At 49.9% G+C, this 27,987-nt stretch overlaps 1 protein-coding gene across 4 annotated transcripts in view; it reads right to left on the bottom strand.

Annotated features, from left to right (window-relative positions):
- GAS7 (growth arrest specific 7) overlaps nt 1-27,987 on the bottom strand; it is a 202,444-nt gene that overhangs the window by 58,719 nt on the left and 115,738 nt on the right. For all 4 annotated transcript variants that reach the window (XM_054571246.1, XM_054571248.1, XM_054571249.1 and 1 more), the window contains exon 2: nt 19,212-19,332. In XM_054571246.1, the coding sequence (XP_054427221.1) occupies nt 19,212-19,332 (121 nt within the window). The remainder of the gene's footprint in view (nt 1-19,211; nt 19,333-27,987) is intronic.

Here is a 27,987-nt window from a genome sequence, read left to right as displayed (position 1 = left end):
CCCCTGGCGGTGAAGCACGGCGCTCCTCAGGGTCACCAGGTCTGACCGCCGGCGGGAGGGCTGCTGAGCCTGCGCGGGTGCTGCTCGTCCCAGGCAGCTGGGAAAGACGACCGTGGCCACTGGGCCCCGAGCATCAGCAAACACAGACCCCAGGCCTTGGATACCTGAGGCCTCCAGTGACAAATGCACGGCGGAAGTCAGGCCCAGGCAGGGGGAGAAGGGGTGGGGAGATACAGCCCTGCCAGCCCCAGGCGCTCCCCTGAGCGATGAGAGTGGGAGACACCAGGTCACTGCTGCCGCGAGAGAGGGAAGAAATAGAATGGACACCTGGCCCTGGTGTTTAAAACAGGCTCAAGGATTCTGGGGCAGCCTGGAGTTCTCACTACGAGCTCAGGTGCTGGCGTCACCCAGACAGATGTTTGAATCCCGGGTCCGTCTAGAGGGTGGTACTCAGCCTCAGTTTCCCCACAGCAAAGCAGGGATAGTGCTGCAGTAGCCGGGGGGTGGGGGTGGGGGTGGGGCGACAAATAGCGAGTGGAGCACACACAGCTTCCGGCAGGCTCTGACATACAGTAAGCCCTCAAAACACATTAAACAACAACACTAATACTGATAAAACAAAACCCTTGCCCTTCTTTCCTTCTCCATGCTCCCAGCTTCCACCCTCCAAGCTGCCTCCCCGCCCCATTCCTCCCTGCCTTGCCTCACAGAGCACATCTCCCTACAGGAGCCGGAGGGAAGGGCTCCCGCTTTGGTGCTCGCAGGGAGGAGGGTGTTGGAACGCCTTCTTAGCACTCCTGAGCTGCAGGGTGTCCCTTGGTTAACCTGAGAAACACACTATCGGGGGCCCACAACTTTCCACATCACACCAGCTCGGAGGATCCTTATGCAGCCCTGGGGCCCAGGTGGGCTGGGGTCTGTGTGCACATTTCACAGGTGATACAGAGGCGCGTGAGATCCTGGCCCTCTGCCAGGGCCGCCTTTGGACTGGCTGTAGCCCTCACACAGGGCCTGGGAAGAGCAGCGCCAGGGCTGGGGCCAGCGGAGGGGCTCTAGTGAGGGCAGGGGTGGCTCCAGGAGCCCTGAGTACCAGCCTCCTTGCCCCTCGTGCACACCTGGGCAGACATGCTGGGAACCCCTCAGCCTGGGTTGAGGGGGCAATGAGGGTTGACTACAATGTAGGAAAAAGGTATCTTGTCGCTGAGCCAGCAGATGTCGGCAGCTGACTGCCATGTGAGGGTTAAGAAAATTGCAAGTAGGTGCTAAGAAGGAAACTCTATCAAATCCAAAGCCTGGGCACTCAGGGTCCAACAGCCAAGCCCAGGGTCCAGACAAAGCTCCAGTCTTGCTTCCCAAACATCGTTCTTCATCAGGATCACAGGGGCTGCTGGTAAAAATACTGATTCCCAGACCCCTCCTTTTGAGATTCTGGTTTAGTAGGTCTTGGGTGGAACCCAGAAGCCAGCATTTTAACAAACAGTCTCGACGACTAACCAGATCAGGGTAAACCGGTAGAGTCCATAGTAACATGGTTGCAGGAACCAGCCACAGGCTGGGAGGTACCCAGACAAGACAAAACCCCAGGGTCAGACACAGGCTCAGGCAAGGCAAGAAGCAAGATGTGGGGTAGCAATGGAGGGTGACTCCCCCAAATGCCCACCATCTGCACCCCTAGCTTCTATAAATATCAGGTTCACAACATCTGCCCCCAGAGAGCGCCAACTTTGACATGAGGCTTGGCTATCTGTTTTGATTTGAGGGAGGTGGTGCGGAGACTTACAAATTAGATTGTCATAAATCCTTTAGTGTGACTGAGTCCTTAGAGTCTTTCCTTGAATAGGGGATGGAAAAGAGGGAGAAGGAAGCACAACAATGAAGGAAGCTGGCAGGGAAAAGGCTCCAGGAGAAGGTTCCAGTGAGTGGGCACACGTGGCAGCGGATGGGGAGGGGAGGACCTTGCTCCTGCAGGATCGCCTCCTTCACAAAACCTTATCTTGAGCCCCTGAGGGCAAAGTCCCAAGTTAGGACAAGAAAGATGGGTTTTATGCAATGCTGTTCCCAGGCGTTTGGGAGACAGAGCTGACAGATCAGGGCCAACAGGATGTTCTCATTCTGGCTGGGAGCTGGGGAGAGTCCAGGTGACCTCTTGGCCCTGTGTATCCCTGGTCAGTGTCCTTCAGGCTTTCTGAGCCCTAACTGTGAGCAGGCACCAGGCCTGGGGAGGAGCTGGAGCTGACAGCAGCAGCCTGCCCTCCGGGAGCGGCCGCGTCGCCGGGGGAGGCAGGGGCGACCTCTCCCTGCCTCCGCCAGGACCTGCTGTCCAGCCCACGCCTCCCACCAGAGGTACTCCGAGGGCCACCCACGTACGCCTGCCTCCTCGGCGCCGAGCGCGGAGGGCACTCAGTAAGTGTCTGAAGAATGGAAACTCGGCTCCAAGCAGCTGTTAGAACTCAGATCAGTTATTAATCCATGGCCAATGGCTGAGTTAAAAAGCATGTGAGTGTGTTGTGTTGTGTGTGAGTGTAGGTGAGGAGACATAAACAGACGGAAAGACAGAAAAGGGCTGGGGAGAGCAGACAGGCCACCAATTCCCTTCCCACCAATTACAAATTAAGCAAGCAGCCTGGATAAAACCAAGCAAAGAACACATATGGGTGGTTCACAGAAAAATGATCACAAATGACCAGTAAAGAAGAAAGGATCCTCACTCACTCAAGATTGGAGAAATGTGAACTAAGATGACAACAAGACACTGTTATTCACCCACTGGAGAGAGAGACAGATATTTATATGTAATTTTATACACACACACACACACACACACAAACACACATCATTCAAGACTGATCATCTCTAGTGAGCAAAGATCTGGAAAACAGGCTGGGAGTGTCTCTGAAAGGCAGTGGGGAGACAGCCATCAGAACCCCAAGTGCGCGTGCCCCTTCACCCGACGACAGTCCCAGGCGCACGATGCCGTAAGCAGAAAGATAGGTTTCGGAGCGGTTTTTCTGTCAAAGGGAAAAAACTCCAGAGAAATGCCATGAACGTCCACCAAGAGGGGACCGATTGTGCTGTGCTGACAGGACAGCCTTGGGTGTGGCTGCTGCTGTGGGCGGGGTCCATCTGGGGGCGCCGATGTGCACAGCACCTGCCAAGCCCTTTGCAGCGCGACCCATGCACTCTGGTTCTCATTTATAAGAGGGCCTGAGTAAAACGGATATGCACGGAAACTCCTGAAAGACTACACACCATCTGATGCCCATTCATTCTTTTTTTAAAAAAAAATTATTTATTTTGAGAGAGAGGGGCAGGGAGGGAGAAAGAGAGGGAGAGAAACATCGATGTGTGAGAGGCTCATCAGTTGCTTCTCGCACGCCCCTAACTGGAGACTTGGTCTGCAACCCAGGCATGTCCCTGACGGGGAATTGACGAGCGACCGCTGGGTTCGCAGGCCGGCACTCAACCCACTGAGCCACACCAGCCAGGGCTGATGCTGGTGAATTCTTAAAACTGAAACCAAAGTAAAAAACAAAAACCTCTGTTTTTACAGGACACCCTATTTGAATGTTTTACCAAGTACATTAGAACATCCCACGAAACACACAAAACTATGTAGTGTTGGTGCAGGAATAAAGAAAAAGAGTGACAGGAAAGGATAAACAAGAAGCAGACCCATACAGACTGGTTTAGGACATGTTTTGGGGGCAGTGGGGGAAGGCTGACTCAGTCAATACGTGCTGTCAGAACAACAGGCCGGCGATTTGAGAAATCTTAAGGTAGATCCATTTCTCACACATTTTCTGAAATTAAATTCCATCTGGATTAACCATTTTAAGGAACGGGGAGAAAACGTCCATGAGTGTGCTAGAAGAAAATATTGCCTTCTCTTGTCAGCGAAGGCCTTTTTAAAGTGTGACCTCCAAAGGTAGAAATAAATCGTATAAGGTAGAGATGAAGTTCAGAAAAATCACAATCAGAACTATAAACCAGCATAAAGAATGAGAACTCCTTGCTCCACATGACTGAGACCCTTCTCTAAGAACTGTCCAAACCCGCCTTAGCCGCAGCTATGTGGACCAATGAGCACTGTACAGAACAGAACTTGGGGTGACCATCTCTTACTGTCGATGACCTAAGAGATCATGTTCTGCTAAATGGCTGCTAAAGGAAAGAGACAAGTCTGCAGAATTAAAAAAAAAAAAATGAAGCAAATCCACAAAAAGAAGGGGCACGAGACATGACAAGGGCCAGGAGACAGGATGAGCAGCTCGACACCTGATTTTCTAGTTCTGAAGCAGGGGCTGTCTGAGCTGCTCCATATCCTTCTAACATGTCCTTTTTAATAAGCTAGTTTGAGTGTGCTTCCATTCCTATAACAAAGCTGCCCCTGCCCACGGACATCCACTGAACTGCAATGTCCTACAAATAGCCGATGCTAGCCCCAAGGCCATTGAATCGCATCTGGAATATTCTGTGAACACACTGAACTGTGCCTTCTTAACATGCCCCAAGCAGGTCTCCCACAATTTCCACATGGAAAAATCACTGCACTCAACTGTTAAGCTTCTCTTCCCAGGAAGTGGTATTTTCCACTCATACATCACCTTTTTTATTTGTTTCCTGAGAAACTCAGCACTTACAAACTTCAATCGGTCTGCATTGCTAATCTATATTTAGAAGACTTTCCAGTAAAAGGTGTGACTTGCATTTAGAAATAATGCTCAAAATCACCAAAAGTGTTGCTTTTCACAAGATGGAGGGAAACTGTCAGCGAGAGCAGTGGTTATTCTGGGAAAGAGAAATAAGTCATCATCTCCCCAAGGTGTGGCCACAGAGGCGCTTCCAAGCTGCAGGGTTCCCGAGGAAGGCCGCCCAGCCCCGGCCGCAGAGTGCCCCGGCGGCTCCTGCAGGCACACGTTGCAGAACACGTATGGAGACTCCGGGCAAAATAAGCTGTTCTCAAACATCAGGGAAGGGCATGCAGGAGACCACACAAAGAGGGGAAGAACAGGCTGCATTTTGGAGTTGAATGAAATACGATTCTTTGGGAAATTGCATGAACACGTTAAAAAAAAAAAAAAAAAAGAAAACCTCTGCAAAGAGGCCTGAAAGCCTCATTCAAGGCGGGCTGAAAGGAGCGCTTCCCTAACTTTAGGGCACACCAGCATCACCCAGAGGTGAAAACAGATTGCAGGGCCCCAGTCCCAGAGTTTCCAATTCTCAGGTCTGGGGAGACGTGAGAAATTGAATTTCTAATAAGTTCCCCCATGTGTGGATGCTGGTGTCTGGGAACCCCACTTTGAGAACCACAGGCCTAGAACAAGACAAGGCAGGGCAGCCTTCTCTGTACCGGTTCAGTGCACTCTGCCTCCAGGTATTGAAGGTAGCGCCATTTAGCAACCCACAAATTCCTCCTAACCTGAAAGCACCCACTGTTTATGCCATTTCCTCCAAACAGGCAGTGCTGCTGAGAACCACGGCAAACATGTACGTTGCCCCAGGAGACTGAGAGAAAGAACAGGGAGCCTAACGGGGCAGACGCTCTGAGAGAAGAGAAGAGGCCCACCAGGGCCACGACTATGCAGGGGGTCAAAGAACCCTCTTGCGGTTTCTTGAGGGTTCTGTTCCCAGCCCTAAAGCCCGTAAGCTAAGATCAGTTTGCATCTGCACACTCTTGGGGTGCCAGAGTTGAGCCAGCTGGGTGAGGGTGTGACATCCAAAAGCACCACATGCTCCCTGACCCTTTCCACTGTTTCCCAAGGCTTTGCCCCGCTGTCCTCTCTACACCCCTCTCTGTAGTGTCCCCACCCCCACCAATGCATGTCCTGTTTATGCACGAGCAGCAGAAAGCAAGTCAAGTCCTGATCTGCGGCGGGAAGGGGCAAGAGAGAGGGTGTCCTTGACTCCCCGCCCGGCACACTCCTCCTTCCATGACAGAGACTGCGTGGTCCGGAAGCCTTGCACGCCCCTCACACTGCATAAAAAATGACCAGGGCCCTTTCAGGCTCTGGTTTATGCATCTCAGCCCTGGAAGAAACCCCAGAACACAAGGCTACTTCTTTAGAGGGGCAGAGGAGGACAGGATGTTATGCTGGAGGAGGGAAAGTAAGAGAGAACTTCCTCTCTTTCAGAGGAATTATTAGTATCCTCCTTATAAAAGTATTGCAGAGCTAGAGAAAAATCATTGGAGAACACATACGAGCAAAAGAGAAACAAAAGTCCTCCCTAATCCCATGACTCAGAAAGAACCACTGTGAACAAGTAGCCCCCTCCTCTGTCACCCATAACACCTGAATGTGGGTGTATCATGGGAATGGAAGCCACCCTCGCCAGCAGGAATCAGGGACAGAGAGCAGTGGTGGCAGAAGCTGGGCTGAGTCTACATGGCCACTAGGGTCTGTCCCCGGGGGAAATACAGAGCTTGAAAGGGCTTTCAAAACCCGCCTGATGCCCTGGTTTAGAGATGGGGAAAAAAGACTGGCGGATGCTGGACGTGCACCAAGGAACTAGCTGAAGAAGTGGAGCTGTGAGCCGGACCTCCAGCCAAGTCCCCTCTGGGACAGTCAAGAGCAATCAAGAGAAGGACCAGAAGTATCTGAAAAATCAACCGCCTCACGTGTCTCTCTTCTGAAGCCATGTAAAAACTTCTCTGCACTTTCTGTTCTTGGAACCACTGGAATTTTGGGACCCAGGCAACTATTTGAGGCCTGAGCCCACTCCTCACATTCACTGATAGGCTGACAATACAGCAGGAAAGCAGGTCACCTCGCCTGCTGTGCGTGCTACCTGACCCTTACGCCACGGGCAGGACTTATAAGGGGCAGACTGCACGTCCGCAGGGCATCGCGAGGATACAATGCCACTGGCTTGGCTTAGCAGAGTCCACAGAGACCCCTAGCAGCATGTTCTGCTGGGGCATGGGGAGTGGTCGGTGATCTGAGGCTGCCCCCAAATACCACCAACTAGGTAGCTTAAATCACAAAGCTATATTGTGTCACAGCTCTGGAAGCTGGAAGTCTGAGATGAAGGTGTTGGCAGGGTGGCTCCTTTGGAAGGATGTGAGGGAGACTCTGTTCCAGGCCTCTCTTCCCCAGTTCTTGGTAGCCTTAGTCACTCCTTGGCTCCTAGATGGTGTCCTCCCTGTGTCTTCCCTCTGGGGCCATAATTCCCCCTTTTATAAGGGCCCCACACATTATCAGGGCCCGCCATGCTCCAATATGACCTCATCTTAATGTCATCATCTGCAAAGACCCTTTGTCCAAGGCTGCATTCACAGGGAGGGGGTTAGGGCTTCGATCTCTTTGGCAGGGGTGGGGGCACAGTTCAATCCACACCAGGAAGCGAAAGACAGCAAGCAGCTGGCTGGGTCTAGGAGATCAGGACGGAGGTCAAGCTGACACGTGGAGTTGATTCAGGGTCAAGAAAGTCTTGTTTATCTAGAGGAATTGCGGGGTTCATCAGCACAAAGTCGAGGTCTGTGGCAGGGTCCAGAGGGGCAGCAGGGCGACCAACCATCAGGGACCAAAGGCAGCCAGGGACCAGATGGCACGCAGGCAGAGCACACGGGTCGCATCAGACTGCTTGTGAAAATAATGAAAATTTTCTGTGCCACTCGGGACACTGCTTAGCTCCGAACTCCCATCCCAGGAGCCCCTCCAGCATACCCACCCACAGTCCCTCCCTGTGCCAGACCACTCGATAACTTCCTCCACTCTCACCCGTATGGGAGCTATTTCTTCTCAGGTTGAGGGTATCTTTGGGCACCCAGCTAAGTCAGATTCTGCAGCTGGCAGGAGGGCAGGAGCTTCATTCAACAGGAATGCCCAGGGGGGCCTGCTGTGTACAAGGCCCAGCTTAGGATCTGGCCAAGGACAACAGGACCCTTCAGAGCAGGGTCTCCGTGTCCCTGCGCACAGCCCGGCACAAGGCAACCAGGGAGTGGCCTGCAGGGAACACAGGCGTCTTGCATGACTAACACCTCACCCCGTTCTCCTCCTCCCACGCCTCCTGGAATCCAACTTGGACTGAAATAACAAAATAGCTGTTACCCCACTCCTTGATCTTCCTTCAATAATAAAGATCTCATAATCAGGGACTCATGCCAGCTTTGCATATGGAGGCAAACTCTCAAACAGCGGGGGGTGATGAGCATGTTGATGTTATGACTCCTTGTTTCATAGAATTTTAGAGCCAGAGGGACCTTCTGAGGTCTATTCAGGCAGGAAAGAAAACTGACTCCAACCCACAAGGAAAGTCCCATTTAACGATCTCCTCCCCACTTCAGGAAGCAGCCTTTGCAGACAAGTAGCCATTTGCATTGTGTTTGCCCACACCACCCCTGCATGAAGCCATCCAAGTGGATAATGAGAGCTGGGGACATTTAGCAAATACTTGTTGCTTGATAATCAAGTCACGTGGTCCTTGCCCACTCACTGATCAGAATATAACCTACAGATAATTTCCATTTTGCTAGGAGTTCCAGACTGCCTTTCCCCGTGGACCCCAACTACCTGCTGTAGCCACATATTCCCATTACTCCCTGCCCCCCAGTACACACATATGCCTTAGGGAAGGTCCAGAGAGGTTAAGCTTCCTGCATTTCAAAGCACCAAGGATAAGGCAGAGTATGGGATAGGTTTGAAGGTCCCTCTCTTGAAGTTGATGCTTTATTAACTGTTGACCAACATCAATCATTTCTCCCTAGATCCTTCACTCTTACCTGGTCCCTTTCCATAACCTCCAATTTTCAAGTGCATTTATAAAATATCTTTCTGACTTTGCATCTAATGCCAATTCTCTGCAATACTTGGTGCAAATCCATGAGCCTCTGTTTGAACACAGATCAAAGTCAATACCCTCAAGTGGTGGACACGTAAAAAGCATGCATGAAGCCAACTGAACATAAGAACAATCAAGAGTAGTGGCAACCTTCTCAGCTCCACCCAGGTGTGTTCAGGCAGGAAGATGGGTCCTGTGTGGCCACGCCTCATGATTTTTCAAAAGAAGAGAAGTAGGGCATTCATGAAAAAACCCCAATTCTTCAATGTTGGCAAATAACTGAACATTTTCAAGCCCTGTGTACACAGAATAAAATGTTTCTGTGGATAACCTCTGGCCTTAAGGCCACCTAGCATGTGACATCTACTATACCTTTATCTTTGCAGGACAGCTCACCTAGACCTGGAGATCTTGATTCTGCCTTGACCTTCGCACCCCAGACCGCCAGGCACGGAGGCACCATAGTGCCACTTCCCTAGAAGTTCAGCCATCACAGGACAACACTTTTTAAAAAGAGTTCAAACAAAGCAAATGTCATTCCTTATGGGTGTACAACTCACGGTCATCCTATACTTTTTGTGGCGTATTAATTAATGAACATAGGTTGAGCAAAAGACTCATAGAGATCCTGCCACTTGATACAAATTAGCTCTTCAATGCAATTAGCTCCTTCTGGGATCCGCGGGGCACTGGTTTGCAGCGTGATGAATGGTGAGAGGACAAGGACTATTCGCTGGCGCACGCTTCCTAACTGAGTGGAGGTAAACGTCTCCGGAGAACAGAAAAATGAAAGGAAGTGGACAACCCCACACACCTGCAAGGCCCGAATCGTTTCACGAGCCTCTGAGTCGCTTGCAGGCAGGGGTGGTGTTTGTTTTCTCCAGATGGCAGAGTGCTGTGCAGAGTAAGAACATAAAAATAGTATAAGCCCCAAATTCTCGCACTTAGCCTTAGCTGGAAATAAAGCTGAAACCAGAGTCCATAGGAGCTTTTCAAATAGCAAACATGCTGAGATAAAAAAAAAACAACTAAACAAAAAAAAGAGCTATTGACTCAAAAGCTTTGAAATCATAAGATTTGCCACTACATCTTATTATACAGATAAGAATGAAGACTAGAAACTACAGCTGGCTCTCTGTATCTGTGGGTTCCTCATCTGTGCATGCAATCAACCACGGGTCGAAAATACTTTTTTTTAATTATGTTGTTGCTGATGTGTACTGTGTAGCTAGGCATATGATGATTGCATCTGCACTAAACGTGAACAGACTTTTTTCTTGTCTATTTACACAGCATTTACAGCATATTAAGTACTGTAAGTAGTATAGAGGTTGTTAGATAGGACAAGGATCTCAAGATCTGGACAGTTTTTACTGAATGCTATTCTTACTAAATAATAAAAGGTAGCACAATATTTTGCTGACATAGCTGTAACCTGATGAGCTTGACAGACACCTGTTATATTAATCCAACTGCGAAGAAGAAATCACATTTAATTAACCAAACAGTATAGATAAGCAACGGCAAAGCCTCCCTTCAGGAGCCAGAGCTTTGGATGTGAATCCGTCTCCTTTACTCGCTGCAAGTAAATAAACTGCCTAACAACAACCGCGTCTGGTCTGTGACGAGAGTGCCCCAAGTGATGAACCCCGTGGGCTCAGTAACAAGATGACTCAAAGTGACAGGAGGATGTGTGTAGCCTAATGCAGATATGACTTTATATAAGGGACTTCAGCATCTTCGGATTTTTGCATCCACACAGGTCCTGAAACCAATTCCCTGTGGGCACCAAGAAATGACGACGTGCACAAGTCAGCTACCCTGACAACATTTAAAAATATAATCATTTGCCGGCAAAATGCCTCTCTTGGCAGTTTTATACTCATTCTATATCTTGTTGCCATAAAATTGAGCGATTTCTCTTCATGCAGCTCTTCTGTGAGTCTACTTTAACCATAACAGTTTATGGTCACATAACCTTTAACCTTGAGACCATAATGCATGTTTACTTGTTTGAAGAAAACTGTATTTTCTCACTGCATTTCCAAGAGAAAACTGGATTTAAATTTACTCTTCAACTTCATAATAAATGACCCATTGACTATGTCTTCATCACCCTCGTTACTAAGTCTTCTTGCCGAGTTATAAATAGGTGGTGACAAGTAGAAAACACTTAAAAATGTAAAGCAGACATTTTCACTCTTTTTAAGCAGCAGATTCCAATTCAGCGGGTCTGTAGTGGGGCCCGTGTGTTGGTATTTTTAACCAAGTCCCTAGATGCTACCAACGCCCACTGAAGTGTGGGAACCAGGCAGGAGGACTCTCTAGCCGAGGTGCCAGAGGAACCGTTTCTGAATGACACCAATGAAGTTACCAAACTTGGGGACACCCAAGTCCCAATATGGCTGTTTTTGTTAACAATTTCATTGTGATGTAATTCACATACCACAAATTCACTCCCTAGAAACACACAACAAAGAGATTTATAGTGTATTTCGCAGACTCATGCAACTATCACCCCTAGCTCATTTTAGAACATTTTTATTACCTCGAAAAGAAAACCGCTTTCTGAGAGCAGTCCCCCTCACTCACACTTTCCTTCCACTTTCCTTCCCCAGTCCCTGGAAACCACTCCTCTGTCTCCTTTCTGTGTCGATGGATTTGCCTGGTCTAGGCATTTCATATAAATGGAACCATGCAATACGCAGCTTTTGTGTTTGGCTTCTTTTGCTCTGTATGACATTTTCAAGGTTCATCCGTGTGCTGGCCTGCGTCAGGGCTTCGTTCCTTTCTACGGCAAAATAGCGTCCCATTGTGAGGGTGTTATCCCATTGTAGGGACACACCGCATTTTGTTTTCCAGTCACCAGCTGATGGACATTTAGGTTGTTCCCAGCCATTGTGAATAACGCTTCTGTGAACATTTGTATGTAGGTTTTTGCATGCAAGTATGTTTTCAGGTCTCTTGGGTACATATCTAGGAGTGGAACTGCCAGGTCACATTCCACATTGTTCTTGTTTTGCTTCTGTATCTGAACCATTTGCTGCTTATCAGTGACTCTACCCAAAAGCCAGTGAGGAAAGTTCTTACATTGTTTACCAAAAGCAGTGTATTTTTTCAAAATAACTCAACTTCCTAGAATACAGCAAACAACAAAATACTCTTTGTCTCTGTCTTTTTACTGTTATGGGTCCTCAACTTACTGGCAGAGTGAAGGAGTCTCTAACCCACTTGGCATCTGCCAAAATTCCAAGAGATTACCGGCCTCCAAAACTGATGAGAAATGGGGGGTGTGTTGTTCACTTAAGTATTAACTTAACACTACAAATTAAAGTGGATTCTCTGGAAGAAAACACAAAACCCAAACAGAAGCAGATTAATGGCAAGCTTTCAGGTCTAGCAGCCTTCCAGTAAGAGTTCATTAGAGAAAAAAATAAAGCCAAAATAAGAAAAGTTCATGAACACATACACACATACAAATTCAATCAACCAAATGTGCTGAATGAGAGCATCTCTTTTGTCTCACGTTTGTTCAACACAGATGGACAGAAGAAAATAAATCAATGTTTTTTGGGTGGAGAAGTTTCTCAGGGCAACTTTTATTAACGGAATTATCAGGCCTGTTCCATCCTGGGAGTTAGAAAAGTATCCAATTATTTGTAACAAAGCAATGCTCAAAAAATGCCTTTAAAAGTGTTCTACTGGAAAACTTACCCAGAAACTCACATTAGCTCCTGGTGCAATAAAGTTAAATGGGAATCTACTCATTTAAAGAAAAATTAAAACAAGAACTCAAGAAAACAACCAACTATTTGGCAAATAAATTGAAAAGCTCAAATCCTGGTTTAATCCTCCAAGTTTCGCTCACAATCATAATAAAACATTTACACATATGGATTCTTGGTTGAAAGAGCTTAAAAACAATTCCCAGCTCTCCTAGGTTTCAGCTGACACTCTAATATGATAGTTAAGCTTCCCTTAAAAATAAGTGTTATTTCAGGTAGTTTTTTTCCTACTAATCTATGAACTCAGCTATCGTTACTGCTAATTCGGTCACCATGCCCCACGCCCATCTTCCTGAAAACTGAGGCAAAAAATCCAAGATTTAGAAGACTGAGGACCCCAGCATATGCTGGTATAGGAACAGCCAGGTGACTCTTATGAGTAAGTCTCTTTACCATGTGGGGGCCTCCATTTCCTCATGCGTGAAAAGGATGGTTCTATTTGTTAGGCCAGGGATCATCAAACTTTGTCTTTCAAGAGCCAGATAGTAAATTATGTCTGGCTTTGGGAACCACATGCTCTCTGTTCAACTCTGCCGTCATCGTGCGAGAGCAAACAAATTATATGTAAGCAAAAGAGCACGGTGGATTCCAATAAAAATTTATTTACAAAACTAGGCCACAAGCTGAACTTGGTCCATGGGCTATTAGATGATTTGGAAGGTTCCCCTTAGGAAAAGTAAAAGCCATTGGCTGCTGATACCCTATGAACAATCAAGCCATCGAAGTGTGACACTGAAGAGAGAGGTGGACCACAGCGGGCAGGTCTACGGGAGTCTCTGCATTAAGACGCGGACACTGGGCCCTTCTCCCATTTCCATCAACCGCCGCCCCCCCGCCCCGCCCCGTTTGGGTTGATACCGCACCCGTGCTCTGTTGACCTTCACCATGGCCTCGGATGAAGCATCCCTATGTGGGGGTGGAATCAGACTTTCCGAGAGGTTGCTGGGGTCAGACGACAGAATCTAAAAGTGGGGGGAAGCTCGGCCAATGGCAAATAGGAGATGAGAGAGAGGTGAGCAGATGGCACACCTCTGCTCTCTCATGGATGACCTGAACCAGGGCTCCTCTTCGCAAGCCTTTCAGAGACGCGAACACACCTGCTGGTGACCCCCGGGTTTTCTGCAGTTCACTCTCAACACTAGCCAGTCTGCAGGCATCTCTTCCTTTGTCTCCCTTCCCTCCCTTACCCACTCTCACTGCTCGGGGCTCATACCTCCTAAATAAAATGTTAACACTTAATCCTTGCCTCGCGCTCAGCTTTCTAGAAAAACCGGAGCTATGGCATCCCACACAAGCGATCTCCTTTCTTCAGAAATGAAAGGCATAGATGATTTCATAGATGAAATCAACGTAACTATTGGATTTAAAGTGTACAAAGACTAATACATAAGAGGTAAAATAGTGATTCATATATTAAAAACTAATCTTGGCCTTCATTCCTGGCTTGTAATACCCCTTCAATGTCCAAATGGTAAAATACGTCCTAAACCACACCTAAGCATCTATCCAAAAAGAAGACCTGAATACCTATAACCATATCACAGTGTGCATATCTGGCCTTCTAATTATAAATGGAACAAATAACAGTGTGCTGTATCTCTTGAAATGTAATTATCTGTTGTGCAAATAAAGGGTCTCCACTTAACACCACTTCCGGTCTCTGGACAGGCCAAGTTATTGATACTACCTCACTATCTAAAAACTAAACACAATCTCAATTTTTGGCAATAGAGTCAACTTTGGTGAGAGTAAAGCATTTTCTGAAACAGTAGAGGACAAGCAATTTCCTGATAGCAGAACCCCTGCCTGGGGTCCCTGGGGGCTGAGCTCAGGGCCACCCGGCACGGCGAGGCATCCTGGAGAGCCACAGACATGGAGAGATAATAAGGGCCGATGGGGACTTCCCAAAGTGTCATGAAAAGCGTGCTTTGATGGCGATACTGAAAACAAGAACATTAGTATACTAACTTACCCACTGAAACTTCCTGTTAGCCAACTGACCCAACACTATTAAATAACCTGTGCTTTCCCCAGTGATTTAAACTATCACCCTACCATAAATCTGATCTACACTTTGGCCTGTCTCTGACCGCCCCTTGCTGACAGTCTTCTCTCCCTTGCCCTTCCTGACGTTGCCTTCTCCTGGATCCCACGTTCTCTGACGATGCTTTCGGGTCCCCCCTGACCGTCCCTTAAAGGTTGTGGGGCAGGGCTCCCCTGGAGGCTTGCCCTGCAAGACCACCTGCATTTGCATGACTTTGCTTCTCTGACGATGACATGCAAATATGGCTGTGCAGGTTGGCCACCTCACAACAGTGTCAGGCCGAGTGGGCAGATAGTGGGGAAATCCACTCTGCGCTCTGCTTGCCAAGCTGTGCACCCACAGAACGCCCCAGGTTCCCACCTCTAGCCCAGATGTCCCGTGAGTCACAGCCCCACCCCTCCAAACGTACACTAGCCAACTCTCCCGGGATGTCCCCCAGGAACCATACACTCCACATGGACTCATCTTCATTCTTCCAAGCCCGTTCCTCCCTGTGTCCCCTGTTCTCACTGTGTGGCTGCGGCACACAAGGCAGAAAAGGCAGAGGCATTGGAACGTTCTTCTTTCGCCAACTTCAAACATCCTGCCTGACAGAGCCGACCTCCTGCTCTCCAGCCACAGCTGCGGACGGGGAGTTGACCTCGTTACTTCTCTTCTCATTTAGTCTGCCAGGCTCTGGGCTCGCTGTCTTTAAACCCTCCACTCTGTGGCACAAGCAACGTCGCCACACTATTCTGAGCATGTCGTCCATGCCCTGGATGCCACCATGGCTTTCCACTGCCCACAGGGCAAAGTCCTAACTCCTCAGGGCGCTGATCAGGGGGTCTTTCATGGGTCAGACCCCTAACCCCCTCTCTCACTTCCTGGTTCCTTACCCAATACATCAGCCTTGCCTTGCTGCCTTGCCTTTGCTTACGCAGCGACCTCAGCAGGGACCCCCTGACTTGTTTGGTACCCAGATAAAGTTGATGATGCCCTCCCTTGGGGCCCAGGTTTCCATGCAAACACCCACAATGCTCATTGGTTTCTCTGACTCCATTAGAACCTCAGTCTTTGAAGGCAGAGATGGCCTTTCTGGGGATTCTGTGTCCCCACAGCCCAGCCAAGCACTGTGACAACCCTTGTCCATAAAATCCTAAGGGGATTTGAACATAAGCAGATTAGCCAGAGCAGAGTAATACGAATGTAAATTGCACTTTAAGTCATTTATATCTGTAGGTGCCACAAAAACGAGGACAGAATGACTATTGTGCCCAAGCACCCTCTGCGGAAGAACTGCTTAGGGATTAAGGGAGATGAAAGATTTTGGGGGAAAGGTGGACAGACAAAAAGAAGAGAGGAATGGCCCATGGTGGCTTATAGCAGGGCACTGGTGGCCTCTGCTTCCTGGGCAGGGGTACGTAGCTCTAGCCTGACTCACTGGCAGGAGAGACCAAAGAGCTGGGGCAGAAAGGTGGATGCAGCGGACTCAGGTGTGAGGAGACACAAGTCAAATGTCAGGAGGTCAGATAAAGGCAGGTGTGAGAAGAGCAAGTGGCTATTCTAGTAGGCACTTTCCTGCAGAAAGGCAGTCAGGTTGAAGACCTTAATAATCAGCCCAGAAGCCTAACAAAAGCAGTCTAAGTAAGGCTTCCAGAGAAGAACCAGCTGGGGCTTCCCAGTCTCTTAAATTAAGGAGCACAGTCCTTAACAAGATGTTAGAGGTCTACACAGCCCCTCCAAACATGACTAACTCTTTGCTAACAGGAAGGCAATTCCCATGGGCAATGCCTTCCTCATCCTGCCCATCTGAGCTGAAGGGTACCTCCTCCTCCAGGAAGCCTCCCCTGACCTCCCAAGGTCTCAACTGAACTTGTTCTCAAAACACCCTGGGCTTCTCCTTCACAGCCCTGCTCAGAATTGTAATCAAATACATATTCATTTAAATTCTATTTCCAGTATAAGAAGAAGCCCTTTGAGGACAGGGACTGATTCTTCTTTATTATTATTTCCCCAGCATCCAACACTCTGCCTGGAACATGTTTGAGGCCCACTAAGTGTCTGCTGAATGAAAGACTCAATCAACCGAACAGATAAAGAATGAATTAAACGAATGAATAAAAGTGGCATGGGTCTGGAATGCAAGGCCAAGGAGTCAGGGTCACCAAGAGCACATGAGAGAAGGAAGGGATGGGGATGTAGGGCCAGTCCTAATGCAGATGACAGAGACCAGAGCGAAGGCCGCCCGCCCACATGGGCTGTGGGCCAACTCCGCCCCCCCTCCCCCGCCCAGCTACTTACGCAGCCCGGGACCTCCTAAACTAACATCATCTTTCACATTTTTAAATGGCTGAAGAAGACTATTTCATGACATGCAAAAGTCATTTGAAATTCACATGTCAGTGTCCATAAATAAAGCTTTATTGGAACACTGCTGCACCCACTGGTTTATGTCTTGTCTGTGGCTGCTTTCACGTGACAGTAGCAGAGCTGAGTAGCTGCGACACAGAGGCATGAGCCTCAAGGCCTCCCAGGTTTACCACCTGCCCCTTCACCAAAACAGTTCGCTAAACCCCTGCCTCGAGTCCCTTGAGATTGCTGCATCCCAGGGCCCGCAAAAGCCCTGACCCAGAGGTACACGCTAAAACCTGGGCCTCAGGAAAAAGCTGCCACATGCTGTCTGTTAACGCAAATGGGACTTAAATATCCCCTTCATAAAGAGGGGCTAGTTTAACTAATGGCATCGTACACTGGCAATGGACTACTACACAGCTATCTTTAAAAATGAGTTACGTTCATTTTTTGTACAAGTATACAGAGATGTCCACAGTACATTGTCAAAGCAATTTATAAAACAACATGGAGAGTATTTTCTAGTTTATTAGAAAGAATAACTGTACATATGTTTAGAAGATGAGAAAATATGAATATCTGCAAGAATGTGTCTGATAAATAGTTCTAGGATATTGGACAAGGGATTTTTAATGTTAAATACTTTTGTACTCACTGAATTTTTTACTGAGAATATGCTATTCTTTAATTTAAAACACACACACACACACACACACACGCTAATTTTAGAAAGCCACTGTTACCCCAAGCACGGATCTAGATTCTTGATGATCTCAGGATCATGTGAGCCAGTTTCTGCATTTTGGGGAAGTGCACATAAACACACTTTGTTCTGAAACTTCAAAGTCTGATAAGAGTGCAAAGCTGGTCATATATTTGTTTTGAGGAAGCTCAAGATTAGGATGGTCAGAAATAGTTCTACTTCCCTTTTCCTAGAAACCTTGGTTACTATGAACACCCCTCTGAAGCTCGCAGAAGGCCAGGTTGCCAGGGGATACGAACAAACTCACCACCTGAGTGGCAGCTGCCAGCTGCTGTCTCTGTGGCCCCTCTACACAGCAGCTGGCTCTGTCCCCAGGACCCCCCCAGCCCAGGGCAGGTTCACAATCATCAGTCCTGTTACTGGTCCCTTGGGGCGAGGCTAGGTGGCCATAAGAGAGGGAGGCGAGAGGTCAAGACCGAGCCAACAGGTGGATTTCAGGTTTTGCCTTGGCACACACATCTCTGATTCCTACCACATCTAACGTTCTGTGTTTCTAACCTTTGTTCTTTCATGGCAGTTTCCTCGGGGGTCATGGAGGTCAAGAGTCAAGCTGTTCGCCGGTTCTGCTCTGCCCTGCCAAGACCACAGGCCTGGCGCACTCCTGCTCACCCTGCGGTGGTGACCTGCCACCCCTGCTCTGCGCCCCTGTCAACACCAGGGTCCTGGGGTCACCACGGTGAAGCCCAGGAAGTCCATAGTAACTGCAGGTGCGGAGGTGCAGTCCCAACTCAGCTCAGAAGTGCACATGGAACCTGTGTCTTCTGTTAAAACACCTAATCCATAAGGAGCCCTGGCATTTCCCAAAGACCATTCCAAGCACCACCAGCCAGTGAAATAATCCAGGCAGGAGAAAGATGCTGTGAAGCTGGGAAGACTTCACACTTGCAATGCCTGTTTGGGAACTTTTGTACCATTGAAATATTTTATTTATTTTTTAAAGAGAGGGGAAGGGAGGGAGAAGGAGAGGGAGAGGAGCATCGATGTGTGAGAGAAACATCAACCAGTTGCCTGTTGTACGTGCCCTGACTGGGGACCAAAGCTGCAACCCAGGCATGTGTCCCAACAGGGAATCAAACCAGCGATGCCTTGTGGGACAACGCCCTAGCAGCGGAGCCATGCCAGTCAGGGCTTCTCTATCATTAGGAACATGTAAAATCCCAAGAGAGCATGCAGTAGCTAAACCTGTTCAACTTGATTTAGACGAGCTGTTGACCATAGCACCTTTCATGATCCCAGTGTGGAAAACACAGTTCCACACCACGAAGCTGGGTTCAACAGCCGTGCCTGAGTGGCTGTACAGGTCCGAGGGTGATCCCAACCGCGAGGGGCAGGCTTCCCAATCGAGGCTCAGACCCCTACCTCCCAGCGCCACGGGGGAGCGGCCTCTGGGGTAGGTTGCTGGAGAAAGAGTCTTTAAAAACTAAGAGATTGAGGATGGAGAACACCTGCCCCTCCAGAGAGACAGAAGCCTGGGGGCTGGTGCAGGATGCTTCCCAGAGCGGGGACTCACCATTGGTGGTCGTGTTGACATAGTAACGCCGGCCCTGAGGCGACAAGTAGCTTTGCCAGCCCGGCGGGAGGACGACGGTCTGGCTTTCCTCTCCGGGCGGAGGGGGGACCATTCCAGGCTTCTGTGGAGGAGGAAAGAAAAGGTCACACACGTTTGGCATTTTTGCAACTGTTTTCAAGCAGGAAGTCAGAGGCAGATGAAGTCCCCCTGGAATAGCTTGACGTTTGGGGGGGGTGTGGCCTGTGACCCTAAGGGAGGTCACAGGCCACACTTGGGTGATTTTGGCGGTTTTGAGGATGTGAGGTGTGAAGAACGCTTGCTTCCTCGGAGCCACCGCAGATGGGACAGGATCCCCTAGAGGACAGGTTCCCCTAGAGTGCCCGTCAGTTAACAGAGAGGGACTTTGTCCTCTGTGAGCCCCTAGGAAACCTCTCCCAGGGCCGCTGCCCTTCCTGCCGGGGGCGGTGCTGATGTCCACAGCCTAAGATAATGGATTGAAAGGGAGCTGCAGAGACACGGCTCCCAGACGGCTCAGCTTTCTGCAGACGGCAAAGCCATGTGCTCCTGGGTCCGGTGGAGCCCTGCGGGCCCTCGGCGGGATCGGATCAGTCCTAGCCGCTCCAGGCACTTCGAGGAGATACGGCCTCCCCAGGGCCTCTGTGTATGTTCCATTATTATTATGGAGTTTCATAATTTAATGAAAACCTTCCCCGATGGCCTGAACGCTTCTGACTCCCACACCTGTTAACCTGCAGCGTCTGTTGGGTTCGGCAGGAAAGACTGGCTCCTACATTGCCCAGTGCCAGGGAGGGGAACAGCAGCCAGGCAGGGCGGTCTTCTCGCCAGCGTCCACAGAGCACAGCACACACCTCAGCGTGCTCACCTGGGCCTCTCCCAGACTGCAAGGTGGTCAAACTACACGCAAGACAAATAGCCTGACGATGAGTGCAGTGTGTGAGTGTGTGTGTGTGTGTGTGAGTGTGTGTAAACCAGCCCACAAACAGGAGGTATGCATTTTGGCTGAGGAGGTTTGGGAGCGATGTAGAAATAAAGAGATCAGAGGGCTTGACCAATGAAAGAAATACTCTAGAACCAGGTTTCTTCTGCTTGAGTTATATAGCATGTGAGGTGGGAAGACCAGACTGGGGCTTGTCCCAATAAGCTGGGAGGAAGTAGGCAACTGTTAAAGGGTACTAAGCAAGGGTCAGAGATTGACAGGGCCCGGGGGGGCTGCGGAGGACACAGGGACCCAGAAGCACAGTGAGCACAGCCCTCCGGCCTGGGGCTCGATCCTGCCTTAGGCACCTAGAAGCCCGTGACCCAGGGAAATGACGCGCCCGGCTACGTCTACTTCCACATCTGTAAAACGAGGGTGGCATTAGCCCAGCGGTGGAAGACTCTGTGACTAACACTAAGAGACTTGGCCCCAGGAAAGTGCCTGCCACCAAGAACGCTCAGTCCATGGGGTCTCCAGTGGAAGCGGGGCTGCCCGGATGCAGAATGAGACCAGGCTTCCGGCAGCCTCTGCCTGTTGCGGGGTGAAGGTCACGCCAACCCGCCATCACTGCATCTAAAATGTGGTCATTCAGGGTCACTTCTCCCAGGTTTCTGTTTCCAAGACGACCTGACTGAAAAGGTGAACGCAGGCTGGCCGGCGCGGTTAGCATGTTAAGATGCTGACTACTGCGTTCTGGCGAAAAGGCTGGCGGCGAGGAGAACTCTCCTGAGTTGCGCTGGCTGAGAGCGTGGACCGAACCTTCCTACCCTCTCGCCCCGCCCGTGAAGAACAATGGCACCTATCCCCTCTCCACCACTGCAGGGTGCTTTTCTCTTTAGAACGGCTCTAGTTAATTTATCAAAGCAGCCCTGTGGGGCCAGGAAAGGCTCTGGTTCACATTTGAGGACACTGATGGCCAAAGAGGTGCCGTTACCGCTCCAAGGTCTCCCTGTGTGGGAACTGCAGGGCCCCCCTGCGGGAACACTACAGAGGATGCCTGCAGGGGAGGCCCCCCGCCCCCCGACATGGAGCCAGGAAGGGCCAGGGTGCTGAAAGAGGGGCGGGGCCACCCAGGCCAATTTCCTAATTTAGCCAATGTGACAAAGGCGGTCTTCGCATCCCCCTCCACTGCGGCCGTGGGTCCCCACTCTGCCTGCCATCTGACAGCGCTTTGCCGCCATCCCCCAAGGCAGCCGGCCTCCTTGCCCTCCCTTCCCCTCTCCCAGAAAGAAGTTAGTCCTGCTGGCTACACTGAGCCAAGTCAGGAGCCACAGGGTGTGGAGAGAGCTGCGTACACAGCCAAGAGAAGTGAAAACAGTGCTCCCACAGTTGTACACCCTTGTTCTAGCATTATCCACAATAGCCAAGAGGTAGAAACAACCCAAGTGTGCATTAACTGATGAATGGATAAGCACACAAAAAATATTCGGCCAACAAAAGGAATGAAGTACTGCTACATGCTATAACATGGATGGGCCCTGAAATCATGCCATGTGAAATAAGCTAGACACATAAGACCGAGTACTGGATGATTCCATTTATATAAAAATATCCAGAATAGGAAAACTTGTAAGACACAGAAAGCAGATTAGTGGTTACCAGGGGCTTGGGGGAAGGGGATGGGCACAGGGTTTCCTTTTTGGGGTGATGAAAATGTTTTGGACCTAGGTAGTGGTGGCGGCTGCGCAAAACTGTGAATGTGTCCAAGTCACTGATGATAAATTTTATGTTAGGTGTATTTTACCACAATAAAAAAAAATTTTAGAAAGACGCAGACAAGGCAGAGGTGGGCCTCTGAACAGCAGGCTCTCATTTAAGAACTGCTGGCATTACCCCCAGCCCCCTGCCCCACGGCATCGGGGCACAGGCTCCGGGGAGAGCTGTTCACAGCCATCGAGGGAATACAGCATGAATAAGGACCTGATCATTAAGGTCTCTGCCATGCTCATTCTTCTAATGAGTTTCCTTCCAAGTTAAAGCCTTCCCCTCCCTTCCTTAGTCCCGTGGCTTCTCCCGTCCATTTTGTCAGCTCTTTCCCATGGGAACAGCAATGAAAAGCAGGGGTGACACAGGCCCTATGTACCAGGAACAGGGGATGGGGCAGCGGGAGCGGGCCGAGAGGAAGGTGCTTTCCTGGGCTCAGAGACCCTTAGCCTACCCCACAGGATGGCTTGCTGGGCGTTCTGCAATGCTGCCTCTTTCCCCCAGGGAAAGACGGGCTGTCCCCCAGGGTGCCAGGCTCGGGGTCAGTCTCCCTGGGCCCCCTCATCGGGGTCCCCTTGCTGAGTAAGATTCTCCATCCTCAGAGAACCTGGGTTAAACTGGATCTTCTGCCCCCCAAATGGATGCATGTGTGCCTACACACTCACCCTATTTTATCAAGAGGTTTCTAGACCACTTTAGAACCGTAGTCTAATAGGTACTCAAGAAGCGACTGCACTCAGATCCCATTTCTGCCCATCGGTAATGACTCTGACCACTCACCAAATGTCTAAGTGGGCAAGACCTGGGTCAGGGGCTTTACACACTTGTTTTGCATCTTTACAGTAAGCCTGTCACAGAAATGCCATTTTTTTCCATTTTCAAACGAGGAACCTGGGACTCAGAGAATTTAGTAATTTGCCCCGTGTTGCACAGCGAATTAAATAATACAACTGAACTTTAAAATATTAGCTTTGTTCTAGAGACCTCCATCCAGTTACCTAAATCCAGGCTACCCCTCGTCCCTCTCCCCCGAGCTCTCCACACTCAGCTCCATTTCTTCACCTGGACCGGCCGACGTCCTAGCTCCCACCCGAGAGGCGACAGCTCAAGCCTGATTCTCTTGCCAGTCGCCATCTCCAAGAGAGCACACGCCTTCCCAGGAGACGGGCAGAAATATCACCACCCACCTCCAAGCAGTCACATTCCCTGGCTGTGGGCTGACTTCCTTGTCTCCTTATTTAAAACAACACAATCGGAGAAGCTGTCCTTTTAATAATGGTTACCGATTGTCTTAGGGGGGAAAATGAGCAGGCCAGCAAAGGGAAGTCGCTCTGATATTAACAGAAATCCCCCTACAGCAGTGTTTTTCAAAGTGGGATCCCTGGGCTACCCCGTCAGTCACTGGGGATGTGGGTTAAAGTGCAGATTCCAGAGCTCTGATCCAACCACCCAATCAACCTGGCGCCTAGAAAGCCGCCTTTTAACTCGTACTCTAGGTGAGTCTTATGCTCACTGAATCAGAAGAGACCAGTTGGAAGCTTAAGAGGGAGCAACTAAGAGAAAACACTGCTTCTGAAATTAAAACTGGGAACATAAAATTTTAATAAGCACAATTTATAAGGAGACAATGTTTAGCTACACAGCTACTTGGTAATGAAAAGAATCCTGTCTCAAACCCAAATGCTTCAAACAGATTATCTTCAGAGAGATTCAGCCTTCTCCGCGTAGGCTCCGGTCCACGCCAACCCCCACACTCTGCTCCCCACAGCCGCTGCCGTGCTTCCAGCTCAACCCGGGGCTCCTTGCTGCTCAGGAGGTTTCTGGGAGCACCTGATTCTTACCTTCTGCAGGTGTGAGCAGATGTTACTTGCTGATGTTAACGGGTGGTCGTCAGACACTTGATTTAGCAGCCAGATCAGACAGTTTTAAAGCCCCCCGTACTGCGTCTTCTCACACCCCAAACCCAGAAGCAACAGAAGCTCTAAAGAAAAGCATATTCAGCGGGCCCCACACCCCCACTCTCAGATCTATATATAACAGGTCTGAAGTTGTCTGCCTAACAAGCCACTTTCTGGCAGCCCCGTTGCCATGGCAATGACTGCTAATGAGCCCAATGCTGTGATTGGCACTGCCTGAAGGCTCCTCCATAAAGAACTCTCCAGCAAGTTCTCCCTTCCACAACCACAGAGCCACCTGGACGCCCGGAACCAGCCAGGGCACGGCTGAGTGGGCCTGGAAGGAAGGATCGAAGTACCTTCCTCTGCAGATAAGGGGTCAAGAAATGTACCTCCCTGTGACCTCCTTAGCAAAAGTGCTTAAAAGATGTACTCTGACTACCTTAAAAAACAAGGCAAAGATGAAGAAGGAAGGAGCCCAGGTAAAAAGGATGAGGACTGAACAAGGAAGCAGCTCAAAATGTGTAAATATTGATCAAAATCGAGGTAGAGAATGTGTGTGAGCCGCTGTTCTCAAATATAGTTTAGAAAAGTGAAATAACCTGGGTCACAAATTCCACATCACAATGGAAAAGATCAAGAGGTAGGTGGACAAAAGGAGGACCCCGAGACGAACCCAGAACTCTGCTCTTGTTTTCCATCCCAGTAAACCCACACCCTCCTCTTCCTCCTGCCATGGCTATGGGGTACCTGCCAAATCTGCTCCCACCTCAGGCCTCTAGTATCTGCTCTTGTCTCTTCCTGGGAGAAAGACAGGTTTCCAGCCAGAGAGAACATGACGGAAGGGGAGGGTCCTTGGAGGCTGCAGACTCTTTATTGGACCCACGTGCTGACCACCAGCCACCTTCTATTGGCCCGTGGGGCAACCACCTGCCACGGGGAGTTCTGAGCCCCGAATCCATGAGGTGGACAGGGTGGGACCACAGCACTTGGTGGCTGAGAGAGAACTCAGCAGGAGCTCAGGACTTCCCGGAGACTCCGTCCTTACCGCCTTGGGCAGTCCCCAGAGCATTCCAAAAGCCAAAGGCTGCTCAGCATCCGAGAGGGCTACTTCCTGGCCTGAATCCAAGCTTTCCTGCTTCCCTGCAGATACTCTGGTTGGACCCCTGTCTGAAAAGGGGGTCAAGGGCACGAGGGTCGCTGCCAGCTTTTTACCAAGAAGATGCCCTTCTTCCTTCCACTTCTCTACTTGCCAAGTTTCTCATTAAATGTGACAAACTCATCAGAGGTTTAGACAAAATCTTTCAGGTGTTAGAAACCACCCCTCATTTAAAACAAACTGGTTAGCCCTGACCAGGTGGCTCAGTCCACTTACGAGTGTCGTTCTGTACACCAAAAGGTTGCAGGTTCCATTTCCAGGCAAGGGTGTGTATGGGAAGGAACCGATCAATGTTTCTCTTATATCTTCCTTCCTTCCTTCCTTCCTTTCTTCCTTCCTTCCTTCCTTCCTTCCTTCCTTCCTTCCTTCCTTCCTTCCTTCCTTCCTCCCTTCTTTCCTCCCTCCCTTCCTTCCTTCCCCCTTCCTTCTTTCCTTTCTCTCTTTCACTCCCTTCCTTTCTCTCTAGAAAAAACATATCCTCAGGTGAGGATTAAAACAAAAAAGAGCTGGTTAGCAGAGCTGTTTCTTTGAATCCATTAAAGGAACTTTCCAAACCAGGCTTTAAATACTTTAATGCAAATGTTCCCAGGACTCTTCCAAACCTGGTACAACACGAGTGTCCTCAGGCCTCCCTGCTCCGGGCGTGTGGGTGGGTAGGGACACACTTGGAACAATAAGTGCACGGGCTTGAATCCCCCATTGCCCTTGGCAGACCTCCAGCCTGAGAGGCTGCCCCAGACGAGGCCTACAGGCTCCGGGGGGAGGACTCGCTGGGCGCCTCAGCTCCAGTCCCCAGGGAGCATCGGCCACGCTCCTCCTTGCCGGCATCAGCCGGCTTCCCCCGCAGCCTCACCCACCCCATCACTGTCCTCTGTCCGTGGAGCTGCTAGAGGGAGCTTTACACTGTGATGTCCCTGGCGCCATGACAAGACGCGGACGTCAGTGCCGGGGGACTTTCCTCCCAGCACCCACAAGGCTGCCAGCCGTGGCCTGAAGGCCGAACCCCTTCGAGCGCTGCAGACGTGTCGAGCTCCTGAAGACTCAGGGAGGGTCCCGCCACCCTAAACAGCCGTCTGCAAGCCAACCAGCTCACGAGGCCTGTTTATCAGGCTGGGCAGGGAGAGGACACAGAACAATCGACTCTATTTTCTGACCCTAAAAAGGAATGATCTGGCTGCCCAGGAATTTTGATGAACGCAATTACAGGGTAGCCCATGCAAGGGTACAGGAAGTCAACCCTCACAGGGAACACTTGCTAAGCTGGAGAACGTGGGGTCTGCAGTGGGGCAAGGACCGGTGAAGAGTTCTGCGAGGATGAGGTGAGCAGCTTCTCTTGGTTCGGAAGCTGTTTCGTATAACCCCCTGAAGAGTCAGGGGTCATAAAGCAGGGGGTCAGAAGGGCTCGATCAGTAGGAAGGGGCTTCCAAGACAGCTGCCCGTGCCTTCCTGTGTGACCCCTTAATTCACTGACACTGGAGGGAAGAGACTTTTATTATAGTTGCACCCGCCTTAGAGATACAAGCTAGAAAGGCCAATTAATAAGGTTCCAAAGGAGATAAGAGTTAGAAACGAAGGACTCTGGATATCAGCAAACGTCCTGTTATCTGAGCTGGCGGGTGCTTTTGCTGGCGACGTCTACCCAGCAGGACCAAACAGCATGACCGGGATCTGAGAGACACCCGCTCTCTAGCACCTCTTCGGAGAATCTCAGCAGAACTGTGCCACCAAATATCACGGTCACTCCTGCCACTTCCCGAGGTTTGGAGCAGATGCCCGGAGGTTTCATGGCTGTGTTTGGGGCTACTCAGGGGAAGGGGGTTCCCGCAGGTGCTCCTGGAATATGGGAAGCGGCGGCTGCGTCTTCCCCTGGGTGTCTGGAGGGCTTGGGGAACCCCAGAGAAAGCCCCTGAGCTGTGCCCCAACTCTGAGGTCCATCTGATCCTGATGCTCCACAGCTACAAAGGGCAGGCTGGTGCGCCTGTTCCCACGTCTGAGCAGAAAAGCCCGTAGGTTCTGTTCGCCAGCTTGGGATTAAGAGACATTTTATTCAAATGCTTAACTTCCTGGCAGACTGTTGAAGAAAGTAGTCCCTTTCCTCCTCCCCCTTCCCCAGCAGATAAAAATTGCACGGGCCCCTCAGTTATTCTACCTTCACCTCGGGACCACGGGAGCACCACCAGGCAGCATACAGGCCTAGGCATAAAGACACTGTGTCCCCAGACAACAAGCTGCAATTGAGAGAGTCCCACTGCCTCTTGGGGCCTCTGCTTCCTCATCTGCGAACCCAGGGGATGCCAGACCTCAAACACGGGGTTCCGCTACCTGAGGAGCGTATTTCAACCACAAGGGAAATTCCGCGGCACTTAAGTGACCAGCGCAGGCTGATAGAAGCAGCAGCCACGTAAGCCAAAGAGATGACAAAGGCCTCATGACAGGGATGTAAATGTTTGTGAAACATCACTTTGTTTTTTGTGGCATGTTACCCCCAAACATTTTTGGGTTCTAAAGAGGAAGAGGTCTCAAACTCTTCAGGTCTAGATATATAGTTTCATATAGTCAGCCAAGTCCGACTCAGCTGGAGGGAAAGACGTGCTGTCTGAGATGCCAGTGAAGTGATTTCACAACAACTGGAAAACATCATATATATGCCCAAACAAGGGCACTAAAGTGTGGGCAGTGACCCCCAGACCCCCTCTTTGCCACAAGCCAGTGTTCTGGCCTCTACAGGGCTGAAATGCCCCTATCTTTCATAGAAAGAAACGGAGCTTGAGTTTAGTACTTTCTATCATCCTAAAGGATCTCAAAATACATTGTAGATTTTCTCTACTAGTTTTTATCGCTAGAAGATGCCTTAGAAGATGCTTCTGAAGGACCTTTTGAGGTTCAGTCACCGACAACAGGTCACCTCCCTAGGAAGCTCTGCATAGGGTGAGGGACTCCCCAGATGAATCCTGGAAAATTTCCTTTGCAGAACAAAAAGCCTGAGAACAAGAGTTTTGCCAACACTTGGTTTTGGGAGGG

The sequence above is a fragment of the Pteronotus mesoamericanus genome, unplaced genomic scaffold, assembly GCF_021234165.1.
Source record: "Pteronotus mesoamericanus isolate MK-2021 breed Mesoamerican mustached bat unplaced genomic scaffold, CSHL_Meso_final contig_22, whole genome shotgun sequence".
Classification (NCBI taxonomy): domain Eukaryota; kingdom Metazoa; phylum Chordata; class Mammalia; order Chiroptera; family Mormoopidae; genus Pteronotus; species Pteronotus mesoamericanus.
This window is presented reverse-complemented; position numbering and strand designations above follow the sequence as displayed.